We start from the raw sequence: 21,431 nt of genomic DNA on the forward strand, positions 1-21,431 counted from the left end.
TCTACGGTATATTTTCACTGCTCAAAAATATTAAAGTAAAGTACTGTCGTCTAAGAGCATTTGATATTATAGACGGTAAGAGGCGACGAATTATCATTCTGATTATCTTTCTCAAATAATTAAATTAAACTGGTTTAATTAAAAAATATATAAACTTTCAAATCCTATACCATAAATATTATCGGCGAAATTATATAGTAATACGTATATGTTATTTGATAATTCAGTTTATACAAGCATATAATGAACCCATCAAATATTCGACGCCAGCCAAATTATTCATTTAAAACTCATTTTCATTCGTCTTATACATTTAAACGCCACACGTATTCGATTATACGCAACAAATCATTCGCAATTGATTTCACTATCAGGTTTACACGTTCACTGATGTTCAACATCTCTATCTCGGCGTCCCACTTTCTCCATCTTTATTTCAAATGGTGTACGCGTATAAACGTATACACTTTATAGTCATTCATAATTTCCTTTGGAATTTACATATCTTTTAGGTACTTAAAATAGTTGAACGCGCGATCGTTAACATTAATAATATTAATGACAATACATGAACAATAGCGATATTATTTTGAACATTTTATCTTCAAACGCTTCAATTTGAAAAGTAAATTAATAATACTTGAGGATTCACGATAATTTTGAGATTTCCTAGGCCTCTGATATTTATATCATTGAAATTATTTATATCAAACGTTATTCTCTTTCGGGTAATAATGATATAACATTAAATTATGCATGATAATTCTGATGTGTGCATTCGCACGTGTATTGTATAAACAAATAGAAATAAATTTAATATCTTGGTCTTCTCAAAACTTAATTTCATAATATTTAAAAACTTTTTTTGCTTTTGCAAAATAAATAAACTTGTTGCATAAGTATCAGTGGCACGCACGTGTCTATATGAATTTATCTTAATATGAATAAATATATGAGGATAACAGAGGATGTAAAATAGTATATATTTTTAATATTAAAATGATTAGTGATAATAACATTATGATAATATATTAAAACAAAGATAGATATACAAAGGATGCGTGACAAAGACACATATATACGCATTGCACTTGTTAAAAAAATTTTAAATTTATATAAACTAATCGAATGTTAATGAAAGTTGTTCGGCGATATGCCATTGGTCATTTACTATATCGTTATTGAAAATACAAAATCTTTGAAACGATGTATTTTTATGAGAAACTACGAGAAATATGTCAAAAGCTTTATTAATAATTATGAAAAGTGCACGTTATAAGATTTAATATTAAGTTTTTTAATTTAATTTTTTAATATTTTAAAACTACCCTCTATTCTAAAATATTTTACACTATTTATAATTCTATTATAAAATAAAATTATACGCTACATGCTATTATACTAGTAGAAAAAATTTTTTTTTTATTTGCAAAGTTTTGTACAAGGTTTAACAATTATAGTATGAAATTGTAACGATTTATTAGATAATTCAATTCAGTATTTATTTCTTATACGGTTGTACAAATTGTGCTAATATATTAATTAATATTTCACATTTATAGTTTGAGTTTTTTTTTTCTTATCAATTGCTTACCATCCTAATTCAATTCAAACATTATACTTTTTGCAATACAATGACTATATTCTTAAACGAATGCAATATATTGATCAAATTTCATATTACTTAGGTATTTCAAATCACTTGGCTCGATACAAACTAGCCTTTACTATAATTATCTCATAAATTTTACCTCATCGTCATTATTAATATATTTGAAATTTCTTAAAAAGTATTCCAACAGTTTTGCATGTGTTATATACGCGCAAAAGCGAACTGTATTCTTTTTTATGTTTATAATCGATCGACCGCAGAACCTGCCTTATAATATCCTCAAGTCACTTTGAAACATTATCAGAGCAGCCTTAAATGAAACTTTAGAACGCATACTGTCGTAGAAGAAAGAAAACAGAAGAAGAAAAATGAATAAAATAAAACGCTCCCACCGCCGCTTTCTCGGTAGATCTTATTTCTGAAATTTTGCACTTACAACGCTAGTGCAAGGCCGCCTCAAGGAAACGCGTACTTAAGTTTGGCAATGTAGGATCGAAGGGGACGGTAAGGAAGGGGTAGCAACGCGAAAAACTCCTCGACCGGCGGCACATGAAGCATTACGCGATTCGCGCAAAACAATCGTCGGTGGCCGAACGAGCGTGTGCGACGCGTTTGAAAGGAATCACGTACCTCATAACTCATCCCCTCGTCGTCACCGTCGACTCTTCGCGCCCGAGATCGCATCTCCCGATGATCCCGGGACCGCCTCTCCCCTCCCCGTCCTCGTCATCGCTTTTCCTCCTCTCACCACGACTCCCCCCGAGGAGGACAGCCTTCCTCTCCCGACGAGACTAGCGCGCGCTCGTATCCACCAGTGCTGCCGCTGCCTCCTCCGTATCATCATCCTCGACGCGATAATCATTGGTTGTGCGCGAGTGGCGACCGGCTCGGTATCGCGCGCGTCCCAACATGTGCTCCTTGATAATAATTCTGGCTTCAAGATAAAAGCCGCGGCCGATGCTCGGGGACAGCACCACGAGCCACTGGATGATGAGACCCTCGGCAAAGACGACCACGACGACGACGACGACGACGACGACGACGACGACGACGACGACTATGATGGTCCAGAAGCGACTTTGATGGACAAAGAAGCTAGTGCGCGCTGCTTGAGTCGACCCCCCAAGAGGTACGAGATCTACTCGAACAAGAGGCCCAGAGAGCAGTCGAGGATGCCGAGGAACGCCACTAGCTTGCAGCCCATCGAGGAGTCCAATTCCGGGAAGTCCGGTAAGCATTTCAATGGCCAGGCCGACTGACGAGGTTTACGTCTCGCGGGCTAACGGTTAATCCATGCCTTTGGCTTGTTCGTTAGAAAGATGCCGACGGGCTTTCTTATCTACTATTTTTTTCGCGTCCGAAATGTCGTCGCGCACCTGTTCCTTAATTAGCTACCCGTCGTTGGCAATATCTTTTTGTTACCTTGCCCTTCCATTGATTAGACCACTTGAAGTGCATCAAGTTGCTTTTGTACTAAAAAGAAAAAGAAAAAAAGGACATTAGCCTACCCGTCGAATGCGCTAACAACAATACTGAAATGTAAATTTAACCAACTTTTATTGACCATTAGATCATTATCATCGATGCTGCTTTTTAATTCCCTTTAATATAAGAAATACATTATTTTTCAAATTTTATTTTTCAAACTATAATATGCACATATAAAGACATTAAGTCGCGATATTTTAGATAGTTCATAGAATTTATTATGTTTTGGGGGCAAAAGTTGTGTTAGGAAATCAAAGAAACAAAAAAAAAAATCTGTTAAATTTATACTTATTTTAAGGTGTTTTTTTTTTTTTTTTTTTTTTTTTTTTTTTTTTTTTTTTATTTACTTGATGATTAAACGGAAATCTTAGCCGAGAACGTAATTTTCATTAAAAACTGTTGTGATGTATTTTCACGAGCTATGTACTTATTTTCAATATATATTTAAAATTTAATTTTCCCGTGTGTATTTATTACTTGCATAAAATTTTCATTCTAACGGAGAATGAATGAATTTGTCCAAAAATATGAAACAATCACAGTTCGTCGACAGCTTTAAAGCATATTACTCTCTACATAATAATTCAATATTATTGCTTACATCCCCAAAGCTTTCCTTTGTTCCTTATCAAATTGCCAATAATAATAAGTAGATAATAAAATGTTTATTTCCTTATGGATAATGCTGATATCAAATTATGCTAATACAACTTAATACTACAAGAAGAAAGACAAATTCTTTATACAATGCCAAAAGCCCAAGTTATAATTTTAATTTAAAATAATACATGGTATTAATTACTAGGCGAACAATATTTTATTAATTTTAATTCATTCGAATTAAAAATTACATTTTATTATTTTACATTTCGTTATTTTAAATTAATCCTCGTGCTCGTACTTGAAAGTGCCATAATGTATTTAAAGAGGTCGGCTAATTAGTTTTAGCATAATGTTGCTGTAACATTTAGTTATTGGTAGCAGATCTTACTCGTGTTATAGTATTAGAGAAATGACTGTATTTTTATATTGCATAAATCGTATGTAACATTGCAAGTATATAATTTTTTGCTGTTAGGCAGATAATAAAACGAACCAATTACTGTCATTTCTTAAAACCGTAAAACGTATTTTCCTTCTAATTTCACATCACTTGTTTATTTATTATTAAAAGCATAATTAAATGCTTTACGGCTACAAAAAAAAAAAAAAAAAAAAAAAAAAAAAAAAAAAAAGAACTGAAATTTTATCAAGTAAGTGAAAAACGGATCTGCCATTAATTATATCTTATTAAATAAAAGAAACTAGTAAGCTTAACCACTATAAAATTAATATTATTGCATATTTAGTAAATTACCATTTAAACATTTTAATTTTTAATATCCGTTTATTTTAACTAGGCGTAGCAATAAACACATTCTGCCTTTGGTTGCCAACAAATTATAAATGTAACTTTAGAAAATAGTTATACGTTGTTTCGTATATTCAAATAATATGGTTATTTAAAAAACACGAGAAATATCTAAAATATCTAAAATATCAATAATAACATATTCGTGCGATGTAACGTCAATAGCGTAGTTTATTATCATAATGAAATGATAAGCTCTTTTAATGCTCGCCAATCCTTATACGTATACACACGTATATATAAACGCATGTATCTACGTACACGTTGAAGCCTGGAATTATTGTAAGACTTTCGGACTCGGACGAGGTGAAATAATGTTAGTTTTGAAATCCAAATATAGTCGTCGAAATTCGCTTTGGTTGGATAATTCCGAGTTGAAAGTCCAACGTAGGTCGAGTATTACTCAAACTGTATTAATAATGCGAAACGAGTCAAATGATAGATATGAAAGTATCGATGAACTAATAATTGTCTACGTGAGGATTACGAGCAAACAAAGCAACTCAATCTTGTTCGCTTTACGTTACGATAAGCAGCGTGTGAAACGACAAATAAAATGGACGATATCCTAGCGCACCACCATCCAGCGTGGCTAACACGCTCCCGGCACTCGTCCTCGTTCTATGACATTGCGCACTTTCCCTTTTCTTTTCCACGGAAGTGAAAATACATAGGATCTTGAGGCGCGACGACGCCCAACGAGATCCTTCGAGCGAAGGCTGGGCTCGGAGGCTGGGATTGCAATGTTTCAATTAGGGCCCGACTGTGCGTATGAATTTCGAGTTCAAGCTTGCTGATTATATGTTTACGTACTTTGCTCTTTTTGCTTTTTTCTCTTTTTATCTCGAAGACATTAGTGCTCGAAGCGTCGGACGCAAAGATTTAAAACACTGCCGAGGATCGACAAACCGTGACTGCTCACGTTGGAATTACTTTTACTTTACTTTTTATCATTATTTTACTCGAGTATGAAGTATTAAAGGACCGGAATCTTCTTACAATTCAAAGAATAATTACAAAGAAGTCTTAAAACGTTATTTTCATAAATTTATTGTCCAAGTGTTTATGCAATGTGTTTTATCCGCAGTTCAATCAATGATTGAGATGATAATAATTTCGACATGGATTATCGTTTTATCCACGTGCTTTCAATGCCTCTACATCGTTTCTTAAAGAATATGATATGCTTGATGTCGGTACTATAATCAACAGTAGTTGATGATTGATGTGGTATTTCTACATTAGTATACATACATATATATATATATATATATATATATATATATATATATTAGCATTAATATTTTTGTAGGATTACGTTTTAATGACATTATCAAGATTTATATACTATGTAAAATTATATTCTTCCTTTTGTAATACGAATAAATAACATGATAGTGGCTAGAACATTTTTTAATAGTATTTATTAATAATTTTTAAATAGTTGCGACACGGCATTGATTAACATATATTCCATAGTCGTGTATTCGCTCTATTCGAGAACTTATTATTATCCTTCGTTTCAAGTATAAAAATAAATAGTTTCCTATCTACTGTACGCACAATATCATTAAAAATTCTAAGTTTTATGTGTACTAAAAGTTTTAGAGCGAATTTATTACTTTAAGCATAGAATATAAACTCTCAATTAAAATAAATCTTTGGATCTGGCCATTATTTTTACTTTTAATTAAAGATTTTCAGTCACAAGCTTAAAATTTACTTCCTTTAGAGTAGTCAGGCTCAGGTGCAGCGAACATGCAGTGTATTAATACAATTAGCATTTAGTGTACATTTTATTTCTTCAAGTAAAACACTTAGACAGATTGGAATTCGATACAATTGTTATGTTAACCAAGTAAACAGTTAGCGCTTACTTTAAATACTATCAGAAGCTTTTACTTTTAATATAAGCAATTTCTATAAAAGTGTTTAAATACTGAATATTAAAAATGTAGTAAAAGAAAGAAACAAAAAAAAAAAAAAAAAAAAAAAAAACAACAACAAAAAACAACAAAAAATAAATAAAAGAATTCTTTTCATTAATTATAATTATATTATTATGATATAGACTTGAAAGATATTTACTCGATATTATAATCAATTTGATTATTTATGTCCATATACTCAATACATTATTTATAATTTACAAAGTTCATCTTCTGCATTAAATTTTCATTTTATTATTTATAAATTTTATAAAGTATATTGGATTAAAAAAAGCATACAGAATAATATAATAAATTACGAATATTGTCAATGAAACTACAAATAGTTACGAATAGCTATAGAGAAAATTCCTTATTTTTTTTTATTTTTTTTTTTTAACAACTTAAAGATTATTATGTATAATAAATTCAAATATATTTTCTAAATATCTATTGAATGATTTTTTTTTTAATTTAAAAATTTATTAAAAAATTTCGTTCTATTTACATACTATTAATTCAGTAACGATTAAGGTATTATTTAATGAAGTTATCATTAAATATCATTAAAATTTTAAATACTAATAGTACTATAGTGAATTAAGTATGTCCGTTTGTATTTACCGTCAGGTATGCGTAAGTAGCGTAAATGTTGACTCAATCAATTTTACGTTCAGGTGTATCGAGTGAAAGTTTTTCAAGTTAAATAAATCGTATTATAAAGAAAAGATAGGGATAAATATACTTAATATCCAATACAGTTTCAGCTGTCACAATTAAATTTGTTGTACACACATAATATATCATAATTGTAACATACATAATGTACATAATATGTCATTGAAAAATCAATATTATTGAGCAACTAATTATGGCCATTTGGTAATACACTCCACTCAATTATTTCATATTCGAATACAAATATAATATTTGTATCGCGAGTAATTATAAGGTTGGCTAAAATTATAGTATATCGATAAAGAATATATCTCAAATTATTGAAATTTGACGTTGAAGAAGTCGAAGGTTAAATCAAAATTATCGAACCACGTAAATACGCGTATTTTAAAATTTTTACGCTACCTGCCCAAGCAACATTGTCGATTCCTTCGCCGATAAGACTGTTAAATTAACAATATATTAATGTACATGCGAAATTTAAACGATAACAAATAAAAAAAAAAAAAAAAAAACCAAAGAAAATTGTAATCGAGTAAGGAATAGAAAATTTTATTTTTAAATTAAACAATAAAATTCCATTGATCAACGTATAAAGTCGCGTCAAAAAGTCCCCAAAGCCGAGAAAAGGACGAAACTGGCATTATCCCTTTAAAATAGCTTTTTATATCCCATCGAAATCCCGAAATCCGGCCGTAGCGCCAGGTTTCCACCTCACCGCGGCTTAATCACGCGGATGATCATTCCGGTCAAGCGACTGGCCGTAAAATCCACGGCAGCTCGAAGAAGCGCCTAGTGGAATGCGGGACGACGAATGAGAAAACGGGGTGGCCGTGGACGAGGAGGAAGAAGGAAAAAGTAATGGTCCCGCGACGGATCTCGGAGAAGCGTATCGGCACCAATGGGATACTTTTGACGTTATGGGAATTATGCGTGGCGCCGTGTGTCTAAGCGCGAAAATAAAAAGCAGACGAGATGAACGCTATTATTTATGCATTTTCTTTCATTTTTAGTTGCCCCTGTTTCACGTTTTTACGGTCGCCCGACATCTTTATCTTGCCCCAGGGTAATGATCGTAGATTTGAAGCGCTGTTATGAGCTTATCTACTTCGGTTTATTATGCAATCCTTGTTACGAATAATTATCATAATGGCAATTACCCGACGAAATTATTTCACGAATAACAAGTTAAATGTCGTAAAGTGTTTGAAAATAAATAACTTCGTGCGATTAGTTTTCTTATTACTAAGTGCGAGTTTTCTAGATTACAATCTTGATGGAATACAAAAATATACGCTCCCTTCCGAAGCTATAAATGTCACTAAATAAGATTTTCATAACAATAGCGATCCGTTTCATTAAAATTATAATTACCAGTATCGATAATGTAAATATATAATAGCGGTATAAATAATATTAAAGGTATGCGAATGATTACAAAGTAAATAGAGTCGAAGAACAAATCGAAAGTAAAAGATGGAAGTATCGTATCTCCTCTGTATATTGCGTACATAATATATTGCTTATACACTAAATGGCCAAGAGTTTTCATCGTCGACATCAAACGATATAGTTTTCACTTTTTTACGGACTAACCACTTTGACCGAAGCATGATTTGAAGAAAAAATAAACAAGAGAAAAAAAAAAACTAACACTCCAATAAGCAAGGCGCTGAAAACTCAAATGACACTATTTTTCATTATCCAATGTTACACGTAGAAAGTCGAGAAAGCAAAGCTGCATTCGAAAGAAATGGTGAGTTATTGAAAAAAAGATAATTATCGGTAGGTCGGACAGAATCTCATGGGCGTATTGAAGAAGGATAGCGTCCGTTACTTCGCGTGCAGCACTCGTTTTCTCCGGCCGTAACGTAAGCACGCACCTATGCAGGAAAAATCGCTCACGCATGGATGCTGCGGACGAAATAGAATTAATAAATAAAAGTAGCGAGGATAAAAGGTGATGAAGATCCGGTATAATGTCGATAAAAACGGGGCCTGCAATTCTGGGTCATTGGGGCGGCAAATCAAGTCGAGAGCATTAAGTAATTAATAGCGCGCACGCGCGCGCGACAATATAACGAGATTATTGCCGGCCGCGGAAATGTCCATTCGGTCCGGGTCCTTTTTTCGCGCCTCCTTTCACCGCCGCTCGTGCGTACCGCCACTCAACTTTCTTTTAATTCTTTTAATTAAATCAAAATGCCGGAAAAATTGCGCGTACACGTAAACACAGGCTCGACTACGACGGGATGCTGGGAGTGAGCGATATTTTCCCTTCCCCTCGATATTTTTATCCATTATTTCGACTTTACGAGGAACATTTATTGGGCGCTGGGGTTGCGAGACCAGCGAAACTTTTTCGGGGCCATCGTTACTTTTCTCGTGAAAGGTATGGTGCATGAAAGAGAGTGAGAAAATGAAAGTCAAGCCGATCGCTTAATTTTGTCCAAGCGGAAGTGGAGTACCAGCCAGAAATATTCCAGGAATGTTGACGGTTACAAGATGCAATTGATACTGCAAAATTTTCTGTGAAAAATAAACTATTATCTTTGATGTTTCTAGTACGATTTCCAATGTTTCGAATAATGGCGTTTCAGGTATTTCAGGTAATTACGGATTTTTATACATGAATAATCGAAATCAAACGAAGCGATTGTAGCAATTCGCGAATAATTGACACTTTGCATAAAAACAATCGTATTTAATAATTAACTTAAGCCACTTTCGAAGTCTTATACATACATATGTATCGAATAGGTATCTACAATTTCATTCAAAGAATTGGATTAATTATTTTGAAAGTATGAAACGTTTGTAATTTATGTATACATTTATAATTAAGGCTGACCAGTTCTACTTATTAAAAAACATACATTGATAACTTATGACGCAACATCTTAGATAAAATTTTAGTCATTTTTGTGAGACACTCTGTCGCTTCTCTTTCTATGCATTCGAATGCCTAATTATTTGGACATCAAATTACCATTGATTTTGACTGATAAATTGAAAATACATTTATATGAAAATATCTTTATAAGAAATTCAAGTATAATGCATTGGAAAAATTTTCCATAAAATCAGAACTGATAAAAAAATAATTATATTTATATTATTCAATAGTATTTGAATATAATTCAACGACTACTCATATTAACTTGCATTTGAACGAAAAAAATAAAAATAATAACGATAAAATCCGGAAATATGTTGTATCCATCTATAACGGTTAATTATTTTGTACGACTTTTTTTAATTATTCATTTATTTTTAGAAAGTAGATATTCATACAAAATTAGACATGGGAGGACAGTGCATCGAGGACAAAATAATTTAAATCCATTTTTAGTATGTTAATATGTTTACTAGTTTATTAATTTAAAAATCTAGAAAGCAATTCCGAACTTGATCATATTTTAAAGTAATAACATGTTCAACAAGAAATATAAACTTATTTGAGATCCCGTTTTTAAATCATTATTAGAATATGAACAAAATTTTCTTCCTTCCTTATTTCTTTTGTGCGTATGATATTAATTATAATTATGAGCTAATAAATAATATTAAATTATAATTAATATTTTATTTATGTTACATATCTTAAAAGTATTTGGTGTTAAAAATTTCATCCCAATGTTTTATCGATGCTTCAACTCACATAAAATTCATATAAAAGTACAATTTTCATTTAAAAATTAAAAAAGAAAATTTTTTTCTAAAATAACAATATGTAAGATGTATGAGATTCTTATATTTGTTCATTATTTATTTATAGTTTTTTTTTAAGTCTTTTTCAAGCAGAACATTTAAAATGTCCTCTACATAAATTATTCAAATTATTGTTAAATAATTTATTTAGATTATGTACTATTTAAGTATATAACTTAAATTTTCTGAAACGAGGCTTATAATTAATTGATTCAAGATATTTCATAATATTATATCATTTGGAAAGAAACAAATTTGTAATTGTATTTCTTACGTATGAAAAATGAAAGGTATTCATTGTTAAACTTCATAAGTAATATTAACTATTAATTATTAATTAATAAGTATTATATATATTTGATTTTATATTTATCTTGAAACTTGTAAAATGATAAACATAATTTCTTAATAGATATTTGGAGAAAAACTTTTCCTTGTTATATAATGTTTAAATGGTAACAAAACATTATAAATTGTTATGAATAACACTTTCAATACAAGATTATTGCGCATATTATTGAACATGCAAGTAAATAAAAAATTATAATTTATATTAAAAATTCAGAAAATATTAAGTTAATTAAAAATATTAATTTTTATTACTATATAATATATATAAGAAATTGGTTTATAAGTGTTAATATAAAATACAAATTAAATAGGCTTTTCTATTTTCTTCTTTTTTTTTATAAATATTTAAATAACATGTAATTAAAAGCGTCAAATCTTAATGTACTATAAAAAAAAATTATATAATTAAATAAACTTGACAGAACTATAGATATAAGTTTTACAATTTTTTAAATCCATTAAATGCTAAAAATTCTGAATGTAAAATAGTTTTTCATTATTTCATATAATGTTCTGTAATAATAAAAATCATTTCCTTTGTTTCATAAGAAAAATTATATAAATCAAATATAAAATATAGATATAATCCTATTATACTGTTATATACATTCCTACATCTTATATGAGAAAATAATAAAAACTTAGTATCGTTGATGTGTATGTAATGTATATATTATAATATTTAAAATATTATAATATAATTATTTTATTATATTTATATTTATTTTTATAATTGTTTTATAAATAATAAATTATATTTATAATTATATTATAATATAATTTAATAATCTTATAAAATCATAATAAATTATTATAAATAATGTATCATAAATAACTTATGATTAATTATTGTTGTCAAATTAACAATGAACATGAGCAATTAATAATATAAGAAACTGAATTGTGAAGTTACAATTACGTAATTTTATATATATTTTTAATGGATTTGTACATAAATATAATTCTACATAATACTTACTTAGATATTTTTTTAACGATTCAGCTTTATAATTATTAAACTTATTAAATCGGATAACTCGAAAAATCATATATTAGATCTAATTTATTGTTTACATAAAATGATTTTTTATTTACTTATATTAAATTACTTATATATAAATTATTAAAATTCGAATTACTAAACCTGACGCGAATTTAATAATTGGTTTTTTGCGTTTAACTTTCACAAAAGAGTTATATTAACAATTAAGCATTTTTTATCATTTTTTTTTATTTAATCTGATAAACGACAATGGTAGAATTTTTAGAAGATAAAGTTATAATTATTTAAAGTTGCATTAGTTAATTTAAAGGATACGATATTAAAATTGTAACTATATTATAATGAAAATTCTTTTGTAAGATGTACAACGCATTATTAAATAATATAAATTCTATGATTATTGACTAAAATATTATTAACTAAAATTTAAATATATATGAAGCTAAGAAATAATGAGCCTATAATGATATTAAGTCCTAGTTACAATGATGAAAAGTGACTAATAATACACTTTATAGATAATATTTCATTCATTTGTTTATCATCTATTTATTAACAACTCATGTTTTTACTTATGTAAACAATATATATAATTTTTACTCATTTACGCTCTATATTGTAGTATTTTTAAGATTTAATTATAGTTTTTCTAATTTATCGTACAAAATTTGATATTTTACGATTATTACTATATAATTATATAATTATAATTGTCTACATAGTTTTTGTGTATGTAAAAATTATATAAAATATCAAAAAACTATGTTTTTACATTTTTAAGCGTTAGTGTGAGTATAAAATTATAGGAGATGGTAAACTTTATTAAACATTACAAACTGAAATTTGAAGAAAAAACAATTTCTTCGTTGTCAAAAAAAAAATCTGACAAAAACCTTTTATAATTCATTTAGTTCATATATCAGAATTCGTTGTTTAATATTAAAAATAATTTTCATTTTACGCTGCATATATCTTAAATCATTTATTGATATACGCACATATTTTCGATATTTTTAATTCAAAACTCATTTATTCCATTACGAATTGTATTAGAGTCTTTTCTTTAGATATTTTATTTTTAAGAATATTTTTGTAATCTTAAAAGTTGACTGTTTTTTGTAAAAAAAAAAAAGAAAAAGAAGAAGAAATTAATAGATTTTAGGAAAAGATATAACAACGTATACATTAATATAACACGAGTTATAAATATTTTATGCGATAAAAATGTCAAGTTCATGAATACAATTCAAAATTATTTTTATAGCTCAATTCTCAACAATTCTACATAAATTACAATTTCCAAACAAATATTTGGTAAAAGTTCCATATTTTGTACATCGAAAATTCTACAGTTATATTTACTTTTGCCCCTTTCGAAAATAAACGCTTAATAACTTTATGCTAATTACGTACTAAACAGTTATTTACAGCTTATCATATTTCTCTGAATCTCTACATTCGTATTTAATTAGTATTTGTAAACATACTAATACCAACGTAATCGAAAATCAAGAGTCAAGACGAATGTGTGAAACAGTTGGCTATTAATTGGCTTAAGTACATTATTCAACTTTCTGTTCGAGCGCTCAATTTTAAATCGGTTAACATCCAATCCTGATCTATACGTAAAGAGAAAATTTTAAATGTCGCACAGAGCTCGATATTTTATAAAGTTAAAAGTTTGTAATTTCTGCCGGTAGGTTATTTATATAAACATATCTCACAAGATAATATCGCAAAACCAATTCCACTATCAGACTATCCAATCTCTCATAATCCAATTCAATTAAAAGTCCTATCGCTGTTGACCAACCCCCTCGACATTCTATTTGGCACAAGAAATGAGACAAAGATAAATTCATCTTCGAGTCTCGATGTCCTTAAATTTACCCATTGGCAGTGACGGCCTTCGGTGGTAAGAGTCCCCAGGTCCTAAGCCGGTCATAGATGATAGTCACGCGTGAGCCATTGCTCCTTGCAGTCGTATCTGCGTTTGACTCCACCAGGACAAACAGCAAGTCCGGGTATCCGTTGAGGGTTTCGTAAGCAAGAGTAACATCACCAGTTCCGAGGCCGCCCTCAACGACGCTGACATTACCGTTCATGTGGAGCGCTGCCGCGAGGATGCAGTTGATTCTGTGTCCCGGGGGAGTGACGAGACTCAACTGCATCGACGAGGAAACGCTCGTTGTCGAGTTTGTGCTCTCAAGGACGAGGTGTCGAGCAATGGCCTCGGACTCCCCTATGAAATCCCCGTACATCAGCCACTGATCCCTTCAAACAAATATATTTCCATGATAACGGGTTGACTTTATGAACTAATTTTGAATTGCATAGGGAATGATTTTAGAAGAATAGTATTTTCAAGAGAAAATCTTTTCGTTTGATTTCGATAAATAAAAAAAAAAAAATTCAATTCCCAAATCGTACGACGGAAGTGTAAAATGCCTGTTACAAAGATTCATAAACAACTGCATCAATTATTAGTGAGAGTGTGTTGGTCATCGTTATTAAAATAAAAAATTTTCACGATATAATTGAAAGTTAACATATTTAAATAAATAAAAACATGATGGATTCTTTCGGAATATAATGCTTCACTAAATATTATATTGAGGATTACTTTTCGTAGCATCGAATACTTTCACGAGATTTATTATTCCAATTTTTCAATTCTGTCCTTGATAATACTAACAATTTTTAACCGCAAAATTATTCGAAAATTGATTTTTCTTATTCAAACATTTTTTAACAAATGTAATAAAAATAATAAGGTATTTCCATAAGATATTTGTATTTAATATGCGTTTGTTTAAACGTATACCTTATAATAAATAATATATGATAAAAATGTTTCTAATATTTCATATTTAAAATAACTTAATTATTCGGGAAAGTTGAAACGAAGCCTAGTCGTAATGGATGATTTTACAATATATAATATTTCCAAACAAATAATTTCTCGTATTTGAATAAAAGAAAAGACAATGTGGCTTTATTATTGAAATAGACATGAAATAAATAAGTGTATTTAAAATATTATTTGCTGTATGTAAATACTGAAAAATAATTCTGTACATACAAGGTATATAATTAATTATTCTATTCTGGTTGAATTTTATTTCTTAGATCAGTCTATAAATGATCAGAGATTTCCAGTTAAATTCAGAAATACATAAATAACGTTTATAAGCTACTTGTTTCAATACCAGGAATGAAAATGAAAATTTAAATAATCGAATATTTATTTTAATATTCATTTATACAACTTTTATATCCTAATAAACTAAGTAACATTCAAATGCAACTTTCACTATAAAAGTATAAAATTCCACATAATAAGTTAATGTGCTTTGAAAATCGCTCTAAAATGGTATAAAAAAAAAAAAAAAAAAAAAAAAAATTTAAACAAGAAAATGAAGACTATTATTATATTTTTAAGACAGCGATTTTAATTTTTAAAGCTAAGAATTATCCATTTCCCCGTAATCTTCAATGTTGTACGTATCATTTTAACTGCAATACTTTGAGATTTTTTATCTTCCATTTGCATTGCCACTTATTTCATAAATTTAATATATATTGCACGCATAAAGCCATTAAATAAGGCATTATCATAAAATCTCAACGTTTCTGAATGTTTTGCCTAATATTAAAATATTAGAAGTTTACCGTAGCAATTAAACGGCCACAATCGTACAAACAAGTGAAATTCAAATCACACTTTTTGAAAACATACAATGAAATAGGATGAGTAATCATATATATATATATATATATATATATATATATATATATATATATAAATACATCGTATACTACGAATTTATCAGATGCGTCGTAGAAAAAATGGCATCTGACGGAAAAATGCTATTTTTACGAACGCTTAAGGTCAAGATAAATAATAATTCGTGCTTACCCGGCGCAGAATATTATCAGTGTGTGGAGTAACAGCATAAGAGTCGAATCAGCCAACATATTGTTGGCTATCGGTCTTTTAGAGCGAAGATCTTCGATTGGCGATGTAACAGGAAGAATGGCCGATGATAGATCGATAATACCGAGCAAACGCGCCAGCAAATTATTCGCAAGCTTAGGGCGAACATCTGTTCAGTTCCTGCTGCATCCTACGCGCCATCTGCACTTAAATGAAATATCTGTTGAATAAAGACATTTATCTTCAAGATACCGAAATTTTCAACAAACGTAATATAGACTCAAGAGTCTACTTAATATAATGGATGCTTATTCTAAAACATTGTAAAACATATCCAATCCATACATTTTTACGTACGAGACGTCGAATGCAATTTTCACTCATTATCTTTTATAAATATTATATATATATATATATATATATATATATATATATATATATATCGTTATTGGAGGGGCGAGCGCGTCGTACTGTCACCGGTAAATTGCGTGACGTAAAATTTTATTTTATATTTCTGAAAAACTTTAAAGCTCAAGATCATTATTTATCCGCTTCGATTCCTATTCTTCGATCGATTGAATTCAATGTGCAATTAGGCAAACACTCATTCGAATAAAAATATTTTAATCGTACAAGTGACATTCCGAATAAAACACGAAATAAAAACGAAAATTACATGCGATAATTGGTATTTTTTAACTGGATTATGATCGGTAAGAAAAATACCGATTCGCTTTCATTAGCACGAAATGAGAGGCTGTGATCCAAAAAGTGAGTTTAAGTTATTAAAAGGCAGGCGTGGTAACGTATACTTTTCATCTTGTGAATCATCCGACGATCATTCTTGTGACGTGAAGACACATCAACGCTACCGAGCAACGAAGGTGTTGAAGTTGGTTCACTTTCACCGTGTGATCTCACCTACGGTGTGCGCGTGTCCCCTCCCTGAGTTCATGACCCCGTGGCCTTGACCGCTTTCTGCGTGTCTGAGAGGCTGACAACTAGCTAACGCACGACTCATTTACATTGCTCTCTGCGCATACTAATTCAAATTCAGAGATGTAATATTGTCTTGAATGACAGTATTTTCGACGCCTGAACATTCAGGAAGTTCCGCATCAATTGGTCAATTGATCATTAGTTGGAAAATTTTCAGATTGTCTAAATCCAAGTCGCGACTAATGAATAACCGTTTTCTTCATTTCTATTGATTTATTTTTTTCCAATTTACCAATAAGCAGACGCTACATTCATTTACAATACATGTATTATATTATTTTATTCTTTCATAAAGTTACCGATAATTTTTTATAACAGTTAATAACACCTTTGTGCGCTGGATATTTAATTTCATGCAGTTCTTAGAGATACGGCCGATGACTTATTATCGGAGATAAATCTATTTTGAAATTTCCTGTCTCCCATCAAGTGACGATTTATCGTCAACTATTATACAAACGCATGTGTATTATCAGTGTTGGGGTCATGTAATTTAGTATTGGTTGCTCCATTAAGTTTACACAATGAATGTGGCTTTTGTAAAAATTATTCGAAATTTTAATAACTCTGAAATGTAAGTTCAAATATTATTGTCATAATTGGTAAAGTAGAAAAGTTATTAGAAAGCATTAGCATTAGAAAATGTGTATTAACATGTACGTCCTATTCATAATTAAATCTGATTATCTTAATATTGATAAAATAAGTAGAAGATAAAATTACAAAAATAGCATTGCTGTTGTTTAATACGTTGATTAAAATGTTACGAACAAGAATTAGTAAATACATATATTAGGATAAAGTAAAATTTAATAAGCAAACATTATAATTTCTATATTTTCTGCAATTACTTAAAAATAGCATTACGTAAATTAATTGCATATTTAGATATATCTTTCTTTTAAAATTCGTATTCACTAAATCGGTATTTAATAACATTTTCAATGTTTCCTTACTCTACAACTTTTTCGAATATCTTAACACACCTTTTTAATTAAATATAATGTTCTAATTAAATTAATTCTAAATTATTGAAATAGTGATTATCATTAATAATTCGAAATTTGAAATTTGAAAAATATTTGCTATTTGAAATGCCAAGTAACATTGTTACTTGCAATGTTTCAATACAATTTCATTTAAAATAATCGAAATAATGCAATGTGGTATCATATCACGATACATTTGAGCCAAATTTCTATTTTTTCTCGGGACTTCTCTTAAATTTTCTTAAATTCTCTTAAATGCCATATAAATGAATAAAGTTCTAAGCAATAGAATAGAGCTTGTTTTATTAAATAAACACTGTAATAAATAGACAATAATAATTATGAAAAAAAAAAAAAAAAAAAAATAATAAAAAATTTATAAATAACAACCAAGATGTAAGAGTGATCTTTCGAGATCTTTCGAAATATCATTGTAATATATATGAATATTTATTTATATGTTTCTGATAAAACAATAAACGCAAGTATCGAATTAATTAAAATAATTACCAAAAACCTTAATAATATATATATATATATAGGCCTATTATTTTGTCTAATTATTGCTTAAATTTTAATATATTTAGATTTTAATATATTTAGATCGGTTAATATATGAATTTAATGTATTAATACACGTTGGTTAATAAATAATGAATTTTGTCCTTTTAATCTAAGGTATAATATAGTTTCTTCTTCTTAATATTGTTTATTTAATTATGGTAAAAATTTCTTTTAAGCTATTCGTTAAAAATTACTCGAGCTATTAAAATTTTTTTTTATACAATTTATAATTTCGTTAAATAACATTCGCTGAATAATGTTTCACTGAAAACTTGTGCATTCATTGAATCTAAATTCTTATAAATTAAATATTTATCGTAACTAATTGAAGAATTTGTAGGAAATAATCATATTAAGCTCACGCAAAATGAATAAGAATGTGTTTAAACGCATAGAAGTTCTTTGCGATTACATTATAAACGAATCATATCGAAGTCTAATTACTATAATTATGCGAATTTGTAAGGTGCATAATACGTAAGTCGTGCACAAGTCAAAGTTCACGTATTGATCGATGAATGTAAAAAAATTGTTATAATATTAAATATTTATAACGTTAAGTATAGAGAGGATCGCATCCATTTGAATCAATTGATTTCTCGAAAGCTTGTAACTTGTAATATGCAAGCACCGGGTGATGGATGAAATATTCGACGACCGATGATCTGGCAATTAATCATAATTGCGACGCCTCTGGCATCGCATAATGCGTCCAGTGACTCCGTAGCCAATGGAATCTTATAGAAGTGATACGATTAAATTTAATTACGTCTATATCAATATCCTTTCATTTTAATCAAAATTTGATTGGCTTATAGTTTGTAAATGAAGCGATCGACGATGCGATTGAACTAATGAAAAAAACAACAACAAAATTCTACCTTGAATTTACCGCAATAGTCCCTTTGGGCTTCAACTTTTCCAATGTGCTTACAAAAGCAAATAACGTAGCGCTGAATTATTAGCAAATAAGTGCAGTGATATTTGCTTCGTAAGCGATAAAAGCTACGTAAAAACTATGTTCTCGAGCCCCGCAATGGCTTTCAGTGATCTTGTGTTTTTTCAACTGCTGGAGCAATCATGACGAGGTCGCTCAAAGCGACAGTTAATAAGCCCGTATGTATATATATATATATATATATATACACGCACTCGTAGGCTTGAATAATCGGTCGTTACAAACGAGGGCAAAACGCGATTCGCGCACAATTGCCGAAAGCCAATAATCGTCATGCACCGTAAGCCGAGGATTCGAGTGCGATCGCGTCACGTGCGACGTCTTGTTCAACGGGCGACCGTACACGACTAACGCATATGTAGTTAACGGGGCGTAAGCCTCGCGGAAATTGTGGCGACATTAGCATGCGTGTAGCCAACGGCTCGTGACTGGGACGTATTTTCGCCAACCTCCTTGGTTGCAACGGGAACGGGTGCCGTCTATATTTACGGGGGTCGATTGCTTTGTTTTTGTCTGTGTTGCGGAATCCCTTTGGTTATTTCTATGCCAGGGAGAATAATGCGGATGAGAGGTGCGTTTCCGGTGACGGGCCAGACAAGTTATTCCACTACGTATACGAGTCGTGCGTGAGATTGTAAAAAATTACAGCATTCGCGGGGCATTTTCGGTTGAACGTGTGTGGCTACCGGGAGCAGAGGAATATACCGGACTGTCGAGGTTTTCCGCATCTGGTTTGGTTGTTGACTTTCTTTTGTGTTTTTTGTTTTTTATTTATTTATTTTATTTTTTTTTTTTTTTTTTTTTGAATATTTATCGCGAAGGCTCATAAGTCATTCGTTAGGGAGAAGTTGCGTGCTGTGAGCCGAAATTCTTGCACGAACGACGAGACTCGTTAGTCAAGCGTTAAAAATCGTTACAATCGCAGCTCGCAATGAATTTATTAAAAGAGCAGAAGAAAAAAGGAAGAGAGTGTTATTGTCACCTGCGAACATAATAAATATTTTTTTCAAGAAATTCCAACCATTCATCGGCTTACTTTCAAAACTTCGAAGATAAAACGCCGCTCTCTTTTTTGTTGTTTTCTCATTTGTTTTCATTCTTTTGTTTGCTTGGTTGGTATTGTCAGCCGTGCATTAGAAATTTCGAAACTCGCTGTTTTATCACATGAAAAATGAAGGCTTAAAGTGGCATAAAATTTAATAATTCATACTATAAGAGCCTTTGATATTCAATTTTCATCTCCATTAATTCTTTATCATACAATCAACTTATTCTCGATTACATAATACTAATTTAGTAATTAATAAACGATAGTGGAAGCATCGAGTATGTACTGAAATTATGTAATAATCGTTCGGGCAATTATCAGGCAATCTTTAAACGTAAGACTCTACCAACATACAACGAACTTTATAAAAATACACTTGGAGTAGGAAAAATGCAAAAACAGCGTATTGTTGGGCCCCGTGCAATGATCGTAAAAGCGTTGACGAGCTAATCAACTCTAATAAAATTTCCCCCCATTTTAATAACTACGCTAATCCGAAGCTTGGCAGAAGGGAGAATGAGGGATGCCGGCCCTTTGCCCGGCCAATCTATAAATCACGACATTCATAAATAACGAGCGAATGTCGTGAATCCTTTGGCCAAGCGGCCAATACAGTCCTAACAACTCGTACCATAATACTCGCCTCTTCCATTAATAAAAAGCTCGCGCGGACATCTTAAAAAATCACCACCGACAATCCTAATGAACTCGGGCTCCCTCGCATTAGCGCCTCCCCGATCACGACATCTTAATT

At 30.2% G+C, this 21,431-nt stretch overlaps 2 protein-coding genes across 3 annotated transcripts in view; one reads left to right on the plus strand and one right to left on the minus strand.

Moving 5' to 3' along the window:
• Positions 1–2,439: 2,439 nt before the first annotated feature.
• LOC105365091 (otopetrin-1) overlaps positions 2,440–21,431 on the plus strand; it is a 55,818-nt gene continuing 36,826 nt past the window's right edge. Inside the window, exon 1 of the mRNA XM_011503177.1 lies at positions 2,440–2,842. Coding sequence (XP_011501479.1) covers positions 2,695–2,842 — 148 coding nt within the window. The 5' untranslated portion in view covers positions 2,440–2,694. The remainder of the gene's footprint in view (positions 2,843–21,431) is intronic.
• On the minus strand, positions 13,878–19,750 carry LOC105365090 (uncharacterized). 2 transcript variants are annotated; one of them, XM_011503175.1, is made up of 3 exons: positions 19,553–19,750; positions 16,102–16,320; positions 13,878–14,456 (listed from the first exon to the last, which is right to left on the minus strand). In XM_011503175.1, exons 2-3 carry the CDS (start codon positions 16,158–16,160, stop codon positions 14,069–14,071), a joined length of 447 nt encoding a protein of 148 aa, XP_011501477.1. In that variant the 5' UTR covers positions 16,161–16,320; positions 19,553–19,750; the 3' UTR covers positions 13,878–14,068. The 2 variants fall into 2 exon arrangements, with proteins under 2 accessions (XP_011501477.1, XP_011501478.1); XM_011503176.1 differs by having other exon boundaries at positions 16,102–16,325.

The sequence above is a fragment of the Ceratosolen solmsi genome, unplaced genomic scaffold (genome assembly GCF_000503995.2).
Source record: "Ceratosolen solmsi marchali unplaced genomic scaffold, CerSol_1.0 scaffold45, whole genome shotgun sequence".
NCBI lineage: Eukaryota > Metazoa > Arthropoda > Insecta > Hymenoptera > Agaonidae > Ceratosolen > Ceratosolen solmsi.

What these genes read in the sequence shown, in the direction of transcription:
- LOC105365090 (XM_011503175.1), bottom strand. Translation starts at nt 16,160, where the DNA reads ATGTTGGCTGATTCGACTCTTATGCTGTTACTCCACACACTGATAATA. An exon ending in CTGATAATATTCTGCGCCGG is followed by an intron (nt 14,457 to 16,101) that starts GTAAGCACGAAT and finishes ATTTGTTTGAAG; the next exon opens with GGATCAGTGGCTGATGTACG.